The sequence below is a fragment of the Ananas comosus genome, unplaced genomic scaffold (assembly GCF_001540865.1).
Source record: "Ananas comosus cultivar F153 unplaced genomic scaffold, ASM154086v1, whole genome shotgun sequence".
NCBI lineage: Eukaryota > Viridiplantae > Streptophyta > Magnoliopsida > Poales > Bromeliaceae > Ananas > Ananas comosus.
Window position 1 is genome coordinate 1 of NW_017892001.1, and position 10,054 is coordinate 10,054.

Consider the following 10,054-nt stretch of genomic DNA (forward strand, 5'->3'; position numbering starts at 1 on the left):
ACCCCTTGGATCAAATACTATTCCACCTACCATCACCTACCACCATCATCTCAATCCTACATCTCTCCATCCAATGGTTAAAAACTCAAAAGCACTATCCCCTTGGTGCTTTTAAAAGTATTCTAGTGGGGCGTGTTTGGCTCGCTTCTTTTTAACCCTGGAATCGGAATCGGAATGGGTGAATCCGTTTGTGTGTATTTGGTACGCGGGAGTCCGATTCCGATTCCGATTCTGATTCCCGAGTGGAATGGGAATCCCCCAATCACCTCTTTTTTTCAATCCGGTCTAGGAGGTCGGATTGAAAGTTGAATCCGGACGGAATGGATATTTATTTGGATTAAATTTGTTTTTTCAACTTTTTTAATTAAAATATGAGTTAAAATTTAAAAATTAAATATATAATTTTAAATTTTAATTTGAACTTAAATTAAAAATTAAAATTTAATTAAGTATTTCGAATCTAACTTATGAATTTGAATTTAAATTAAATTTTAATTTATATAAAGTTCATCTTCCGTCATGAGACGCTGGTCCTCGAAAGCTCCGCGGTCTCTTCTCTCTCTCTGACCACAAACACCACCAACTCTCTCGACCCTCTCTCTCTCTCATCTCTCTCTATATATATAATTAATATCAGTATAATATATTAAATAATATACGCAATACACATAATATAAATTGAAGCTAAGAATACTTTTAAATCACATCCCCTCTGTGCTTCTAAGTTTCTAGCCCTTAGATCTACTCCTTAATTAATAATACCCCCTGATACTTTTATGAGTACGATCGTTCTCGTACTTATAAGTCGTTTACGATGATAGAGCTTCTGAATCAACAATTCATATCGTTAAACATTTTTTAGAGCATTTAAAGTTCCAGAAAATAAGTTTTATAATTTTTTGACATCATTTACCTTACGATTAAAAGCTCACAAAATTGATAATTTTTAACGATCGGTATGGAATATTTGTTTGTTTAACGGTGCAAAGAATTGGAAGAGGTTAAATTTTTGATAGAAAATTCTATTCACAACTTAGATAAAGACCAATAACTCTGATCTTAAATTGATGGATCCAATCATCCATGTTTAGGACGTTGTTCGATTTTGACCGTTCATTTTATATCCTCTTGATGGGCTTTATTATGATTTTGAAAAATTACGAAATTTATTTTCTACAAGTTTCAAATACTCTAGATCATATTTAACAGAGTGGATCATCGATTCAGAAGCTCCATTATTAAAAACAACTTATGAGTATGAAGGGCCCAATACTCATAAGAGTATAGTAGCCCTACTCTCTCTCTCTCTCTCTCTATATATATATATATATATGAAAATAGTCAATGAATTGTATGGACTTTTTGGGTTCCATAAGACGTGAAAATCGAGAAGGCCCTGGTCAACATAAATTCTCCAAAGATAATTTAGGATTGTCATATCTTGAGCCCTGCAAGTTGGACTTGCTCGAGCACATACAATAGATATCCACCGAATGGGCAAGACTTTTCCTTACCTACATGAAGTGGAAATATAAAGCAACTTGCACAACACATACATGATATGAGTATATAAAATATCAAAGTATTTAGCTACTAAATTAAAACCATTACAATTTATGTAATATACGGCATCCTGGAGTTGCGATGTCAATTTTGATCTATTGGATCAAAGTGTAGATTGAGCTAGTTGGACATCATCCCCGAGTGACTTTGGACGCGTGAGAATGAATTCCGATGATAAATAAGTGTTTCGGCGCAAATTGGGCGCGAAACGAAATGTAAATAAAATTTTCGGAATTCTGACGCTAACTTTGATTAAAAGAATTAAAGCGAGGCTCGGAGATAATTTATGGAGTACCCAAGTTAGTCTGGAATGACTCGTGCCGAAATCGGAGCGAAAACAGAAGAACTGGAATTTTCTGTAAAGAACGGGACTGAGAAATTAGCAGAAAATGCACAGTGTCAGAAAATTATGAAAATTGGCGGAGATGTCAGGAACATTGGTATGAGGCCAAATTTCAAGTTTCACATTATTCTGACACCTGTAGAGAGAGAAATAGCATCCGAAAGTTATCTGATGAAGATTACAGTTCGGGACAGTTCGCAGTGACCAAACGGGGTCGAAACTGAAATGTTAAAATTTCAGTGGACTTGTTAAGNTAAATTTTAATTTGAACTTAAATTAAAAATTAAAATTTAATTAAGTATTTCGAATCTAACTTATGAATTTGAATTTAAATTAAATTTTAATTTATATAAAGTTTTATTCAAATTTATTTCAAACTTAAATTAAATTTATGAATTCAAATTAAAATTTAAATTGTAATTTTAAGTTTGAATTTGAATAAATCAAAATTTAGTTTCATATTTTGAATTATCTACTCAACTTCAAAGTTTAATTTTTTAAAAAAATAGATTTAAAATTTAGACATTATTTCAAAATTTTGATGTAAAATTTTAATATTTAATTTAATTTGAATTTAAATTAATATATTATAAGATAATGTTAGTATATTAATTTGATTACGTTTTTTATATCCATCTGAACCAAACACTGACAATGTGAATGATTTATTCCGATTCCGATTCCGATTCTGGTGATGAACCAAACGGAATTAAGTAATGGGTCATTCCGATTCCGATTTCAACTTATTTTGATTCCGATTCCGATTCTGACTCCGACTTCGGCATATTTATTCCCAATACGAAATGGAATAGAACGGAATAATAAATTCCCTTTATATATTTGGTTTAGAATAACATTCCAAATTGGAGTAGTTGATTCCCATCTATGCTATTTAGTTGAGATGGGAAAATAATTGTTATAAAAAATTAATTCAAATAAAATTCAAATTCAAAATGCTTGATCGAATTTAAATTTCACATCAAGTTCTTATCAAGATATAAAATTGAAAAACTAAATTTTGACATATATTTTAATTAAAAATAAAAACTAAAAAATTAAATAAAAAGATAAAATATAACTGTGGTACTTTCAAAGCAAGTTCATTCGAAAACCAGAATCGAAACTCTCGTATACCAAACATACACTGCAACGACCCGACCCACTAGCAATAATAACTCGTTGGGCCCAAACCACCGGCCCAAAATGCTTAAGCCTGATTATTATTACTAGGGTGTAGGTCTCTGTTTAGACCCTGACGTTCTCGTTGGGTCCAAATCAGATCACAGACAGACTAGGATCATTACCAGACGATGTGAGATTCTAGAGGTGACTCCCACCAAACCCGTTGGTGTAGCACTTTGTCCCGTATAGCACTTAGTTCTCACACTTCCGGCTGGTATTCGGCTCTGATACCAATTGCAACGACCCGACCCGCTAGTAATAATAACTCAATGGGCCCAAATCACCGGCCCAAAATGCTGAAGTCCGATTATTATTACTAACGTGTAGGTCTCATATAAACTGATTGGAATCAGTATCCCATTCGATGTGGGACTATTGGGGGTGTTACATATACAAACGGAGCAATCCATTTTCATTCTGAATTCTAATTCCTGGTTGAAAAATTGTCAAACCAAACACGCTCATAAACTTAAGCTCAAAGAGAGAAATACGCTTTAACATATTTAATTAACATAATCATCTCTCCTTTAGCATCTCTTGCTATAATTTTTTGAACTTCAATTTGCATGTACATATATAGAACGTAAAATAATATCTGCACAAGCTTGAATGATAGTTGACTTGCACGTTGACATTTAGCATATACAAGGAATGTTCTCTTTTCTTAAGAAAAAAGGATTAAAATGAAAAAACAAGGAATTTTCTCGCATTGTCAACTCTCCTTAGATAACTCTTAGGGCCTGTTTGGTTCGCTTCTTTTTCACCCTGAAATCGGAAACGGAATGGATAAATCCGTTTGTGGGTGTTTGGCACGTGGGAGTTCCATTCTGATTCCGATTCCCGAGTGGAATGGGAATTCCCCAATCACCTTTTTTTCAATCCGGCCTAGGAGGCCGGATTGAAAGTTGAATCCGGACGGAATGGATATTTATTCGGATTAAATTTATTTTTTCAACTTTTTTAATTAAAATATGAGTTAAAATTTTAAAATTAAATATATAGTTTTAAATTTTAATTTAAACTTAAATTAAAAATTAAAATTTAATCAAGTATTTCGAATCTAACTTATGAATTTGAATTTAAATTAAATTTTAATTTATATAAAATGTTATTCAAATTTTATTTCAAACTTAAATTAAATTTATGTATTCAAATTAAAATTTAAATTGTAATTTTAAATTTTAATTTGAATAAATCAAAATTTAGTTTCATATTTTAAATGATCCACTCAACTTCAAAGTTTAATTTTTTTTAAAAAAAATAGATTTAAAATTTTGACATTATTTCAAAATTTTGATGTAAATTTTTAATATTTAATTTTTAATTTGAATTTAAATTAATATATTATAAAGATAATGTTAGTATATTAATTTGATTACATTTTTTATATCCGCCTGAACCAAACACCGACAATGGGAATGATTTATTCCGATTCCGATTCAGGTGATGAACCAAACAGAATTAGGTAATGAGTCATTCCGATTCCGATTCCAGCTTATTTTGATTCCGATTCCGATTTCGATTCCGACTTCGAACCAAACGCGCCCTTAGATTATATATTTTTTAATTTTCTCATAAATAATATCTTTTTTTAGAGGATAATTATGCTCACCAACCTTATTTATTTGGCTACTTGTTTTGCTTTAGCTAGTTGCATGTGGCTTGTGAGGGTAGTTGATTGTTTTATATAGTAAACTCTCTTTTGATTCCCTCCCTACTTCGAAATAACAATAACAATAATAATAATAATAATAATAATAATAATAATAATAAAAGGAACTCATTTAGTCTTTTTTTTTTCGAAAATGAAATATAGAGAATATCACAAGAGACTTCATATGATATTCTCAAAATTCTAGATCAAAATCACTTTCCTCTTCCTTCATCACTTTCCTCTCTTTTGATCAAAATTATTTCTCAAAATTCTAGATGTCCATTTTAATTTCTATTCCAATAATGAACCAAATATTTTTTGTATGATTCGTCATTCTATTTTTCATTCGAATACAATTCAATTCTATTTTTCATTCTTATTCCAATTATGAGCCAAACATTCTGTAAGAATTTGTTTGATTGTATGTAGTTACAACTACATGCATTTGTAACTACATATGATCCAAATCCGGTATTTGATTTGATCCATTTGTATTCAATTATTTAAATTGAACCTGCATGGAAAGGACCAATTGCAGTCCTTACAATTACGCTCAAATTGGTCATAATTCCAACTACAATAGCTGAAGAGAGTAACTTTAAATAAAAAATAAACATAATTTTCTGATGACTCTTATATAAAGTAATAAAATTTCAAAAATACAATTATCAACTACATGCAACCACACAAATTATTTACAATTGCAATATTTTTTATTATATTAACCAAACAAAATATATATAGTTGTACCTACTATATTTTCAACTATATGCAGCTTCAATTATAGTACATTTTTTATTACATTCAATCAAAAGGCCACTAAATATTGTCGCTAATATTTTTGAAATGTTATCCCTACATTAATTTAACTTTTGCATTATATATTTGGCAAAATAAGGCTGGGATAGCAGGATAAACTATCACTGTGAATCTTTATCTGCATATCAAAACACACATTTATAAACTTTTTTTGTTAAAAAAAATCTTTTAATATTTTACTTAAATTAAAGTACTATTTTCTCCTCAGGAGACTTTTGCCTTCCTATACACAGGGCATAAATTGACACATCAATGTAACACTATATGTGCTGTTCTTATTTATCATTTCACAGAGACATCATTGTCACAACGAACAATTTTATGCAATTCGTATATTATAATAATAAATATCAATTAATTTCCCCACATAAAAACAAACAAAAAAAGATTCGACCTTAGCTTCGCGTTTTCATTAGAACTCAAATAAAGTATCCTGTATGTGATGTTGAAACTTAGAACGCGACTACCATGCAATGCTCTCTCTCTCTCTCTCTCTCTCTCTCTCTCTCTCTCTATTAAAAACAGTCAAAGAAGGCTTAGTCAAATAATCTACAATCCATATCTTAAGATGAAAATTCTATCTTTTAGATATCCCCGCCTGACTTGTTCTGATAGGAATGCAAATAGAACAGATCCGGGACCCAAAGGGGTTCTCCACCTACCGCTTCATTTCTTATCTGATCGGAACAGATTCATGACATATTAATTTTATTCCTATATTTGGCCCCCAATTACCGTGCTATTCGGGTGATCGGTATAAGAATGATTTTTGACCAATTTTGAAAAGATCGGAACATATCAAAGGAGAAAGGAAGAAAAAAGTCTTCCGCCTAATGCTATATTTACTTGGCGGCTCCATTCGTGGTGGATCAAACAGGAGCTCCATTAATCCGAATCCATTTGCACCCCTATGACTAGAGCTATCATTAAAAAATAACATTATAGAATTCAAAAGGACTTATTATACCGTAGCGTAGAGGAATCAAATAGTTTAGGATGAATCATTAGCTTTTCAGTAGTAAAAAGTTTTTGAGCTATTGTTGTTGTTATCAATCAGTTAACTTTTTTTTTTTCATTTTGCAGTGGAAAATACTCTAGATGCTTCACAATATATTAACACACTGGCAATTCTATACGACGATTTGAGCTGCATGCATAAATCAATCAAAATTCCCACAATATCATATGTGTCGACATATCAACATGCATCATTTGCTTTCGATTTCATCTTTTATGTTAATGCCTACCACCAAATTGTAATCTTTTCTCTACTAAAAGTTTAGTTGATTGACTTAGCAGTGCACAGATATGCATGGTTTTCCTCCAACAGTAGATGATTGTAAGGATAAAAGTAGAACAATATTAAAATTTACCGCTGTCGAATGTTACTTACGGTCTTGTTTGGTCCTGCCATAGAAAATAGCATAATTGGATAAATACAGTCTGAGTAGTGCTATTAGAAGAAGTACTTTCTTATCTGCAAATCGAATTTGCCTTCTTGCTTTCTATGCTCATAATCATAAATCTGCTTCTCGCTGCAGCAGATGGAAGTTCCAAGTTCCAACCTTTGTCTCTCTGTCAGACACTCTGCTGAACATTGTTCTAATGGAAAGCAGAAGCAAGAATTCCAGTCAAATTGGCATCTAAAAGTTTCAAGGACAAAAATAAGACTTAGACTGAGAGTTACAGTAACCAGAAGTTCAATTTGTGCACACTTTCCTGATGAGAGTGACATACTAACACAACATCTGTCTGAAACCCAAACCTCTCTTTCCAATGCTCACATTCAAAGTCAACTGCTTCTTCCAAAATCCACCCCCCTCATTTTTCTCTTCAAAGTAATGAGCACCTTCTCATGAATATTCCCCTCCTCTCCTGCTACTCTTCTCTTCCCCTATTTATAGAGACCCCAACATGACCCAGATCTGTAGCTGTGTGGACTTGTGCAAATACAAACTAGAAACAGAAGAGGAGGGGAAGAGAGAAGATGGGTGGAAGCAGCCGAAGAGCTCATCCTACTACCCATGTGGGTCTACTACTTGTTGCGGTTTTCGCGGCGGCGCTCGCGGTGACGACGATGACGTGCGTTGACGCGGGTGTCACGAGCGCCTACAGGCGGCAGCTGCTGGCTTCCGTCGACATGCCGCTCGACAGCGACGTCTTCCGCGTGCCACCTGGCCGCAATGCCCCTCAGCAGGTGAGAGAGTTCGGATAGAAAGTACAAACCAGCCTATCTAGTGAGTGGTGGTCATGCGCTAGCTTTTATTCATTTGCGTGAATCATTGCTTAAATTTATCATTATACTTAACTGGGCTTTCGAAAGACATGGATTCAAAACTTCGATTTCAAAAGGTATGAACATAAGAAATCAAGCTATTTACTGATTAAATATGTACAAACAAAGCTCAGCAGGGTATATATACAATTATATTTTGCGCAAATGTGAAATTTATTCTATTATCCGCAAATCAATCGGATAGGAAACAACACAGGAAGTAGTAGTCTTAACTCTTAACAAGTATAGGACTAGTAATTAGAAATGTTGTCATGTTCTTATTTGCGAGTCATACATTAGAAACTGTCAAACAGGTTATACCTTTTTTGTCCTATAGAATGCATCCTACTAAGCTTTTTTCCTTCATTCTGATCAGTTTCATATCTTTCTTTATCATATATATTCTCATTCTTAAGTGAACTTCCCACCTAAAGTGTTTGATCTTTTTGCTCGACGAAGGTTCACATAACTCAAGGTGATCTTGAGGGCTCGGCCGTGATCGTATCATGGACTACTGCCGACGAGCCAGGATCTAGCAAGGTGCTCTATGGAACCTCAAAGGACAAGCTCAACAAATCCGCCAAGGGCAGCTACACTCGCTATCAATTCTACAACTACACCTCGGGATACATTCATCACTGTGTCCTCAAGGATTTGATGGTGATTCCTACTCACTTTCACGGCTTATGAATTCGAATATAAGCAAATAACTTAAATAAATTATTCTCATTTTTTTCGGTAATTTGCAGTATGATACAACTTACTACTATACCGTCGGAGTCGGGCAAACAGAAAGGCAGTTCTGGTTCAAAAGTCCACCTAAAGTCGGTCCCGATGTTCCGTATACTTTTGGCCTCATTGGTAAATTCCCTTCATGGGTTCTCCTTTTCTCTTTTTAGTTTATCCTCTGGTTCCACATAAACATGTACGCAACAAATGCTTTCGAGAACCGATGTCAGTGTAATAGAAATTGTTATTCACAAAACAGGTAAGCCGAATCTGCATATTCATGGTAAATTAGAGTACATCAATTCCTGCACTATTAATGTCGACACCAAACGAGATCTTAACACCTATAAAGTTTTCAGAGCACCTTATGGATGTACATTCCTTGCCGTAGTTATTTTGGCACCAAGTCTAGTCGGTTTTTGTGTACTATAATGCAATCTAAGTTCTTTCGTGCAGGTGATCTTGGGCAAACTTATGATTCAAACATTACGCTCTCACACTACGACTCCAATTCGAACTCTGGGGCGTTGCTTTTTGTGGGTGACCTCAGTTATGCCGATGACTACCCGTTTCATGACAATGTGAGATGGGATACCTGGAGCCGGTTTATTGAGAGAAGCGCCGCCTACCAGCCTTGGATTTGGACAGTCGGAAACCATGAGATCGATTTTGCTCCTGAAATTGTGAGTAAACAGCTAGCAAAAATAAGTATACATTAATTTTAGTGTTGTTTTTGATCATTTGCGAACATCATAATGTGTATATGATCATTTGCTATTTGCTGTTATGTCTTCTACATCTCAACCCACATGAACAGATGATACAAGGGGAATATAAAGAAGAAAAAGGTGAAATTGAAATAAGCATTGCTCAACCTTTAGAAATTTAAGAAAAGGGGAAGCATTAGTCATGGTTAGTGAGGAAATTAAAGCAAGAGAAAAAGCAAGAATTGTTAGAAATAATTAGAAAGAGAACTTACATTTTATGCTCATGGCTCGACCTTTTCTTGTGCTGTAAAGCTTTCTCAATCACTGTACTATTCTCTGTCATGAGTTGATGTTGTTCAAGCTTGAAAAAAAAAAAAATTCACCTGATGTAGCCTGTAAACTCTATTATAATACAGTTTACAAAAGCTTTACTTTTCAAATAAGATCTCAATGAACTAGTATGCTGACTTTACAACCGAAAGAAAAGGAAAAACTGAAACTGATACGCTGATGTACAATTGCAGGGTGAAACTGAGCCATTCAAACCATTCCTACACAGGTTTCCGACCCCCTACAAGGCTTCGAACAGCACGGCTCCTTTCTGGTATTCGATCAAGCGAGCCTCCGCCCACATCATCGTCCTTGCATCATACTCTGCATACGGTTAGAATAAACTTTTGAATCCAAGTTTGATGTAATGGATTTGTAGCCTCTCTCTTCAAGATAGTTCAACTATTTGGTACTTAATTTTGTTTCCCTTTCTTTACTAGGTAAGTACACTC

The 10,054-nt window shown here is 33.8% G+C and overlaps 1 protein-coding gene and 1 long non-coding RNA gene across 2 annotated transcripts; one reads left to right on the forward strand and one right to left on the reverse strand.

Moving 5' to 3' along the window:
• Positions 1-7,197: 7,197 nt before the first annotated feature.
• LOC109705269 (purple acid phosphatase 2-like) lies at positions 7,198-10,029 on the forward strand. The gene is made up of 5 exons (XM_020225999.1): positions 7,198-7,758; positions 8,296-8,496; positions 8,586-8,697; positions 9,022-9,248; positions 9,797-10,029. Exons 1-5 carry the CDS (start codon positions 7,549-7,551, stop codon positions 9,938-9,940), a joined length of 894 nt encoding a protein of 297 aa, XP_020081588.1. The 5' UTR covers positions 7,198-7,548; the 3' UTR covers positions 9,941-10,029.
• On the reverse strand, positions 8,777-9,803 carry LOC109705270. The gene is made up of 2 exons (XR_002214681.1): positions 9,545-9,803; positions 8,777-9,240 (listed from the first exon to the last, which is right to left on the reverse strand). It is a non-coding gene; the product is annotated as an uncharacterized LOC109705270 (long non-coding RNA).
• Positions 10,030-10,054: the final 25 nt, after the last annotated feature.

Coding starts and splice junctions, on each gene's coding strand:
- LOC109705269 (XM_020225999.1), top strand. CDS start 7,549: ATGGGTGGAAGCAGCCGAAGAGCTCATCCTACTACCCATGTGGGTCTA. Junction 7,759..8,295: donor GCCGCAATGCCCCTCAGCAG/GTGAGAGAGTTC, acceptor TGCTCGACGAAG/GTTCACATAACTCAAGGTGA. Junction 8,497..8,585: donor GTGTCCTCAAGGATTTGATG/GTGATTCCTACT, acceptor GGTAATTTGCAG/TATGATACAACTTACTACTA.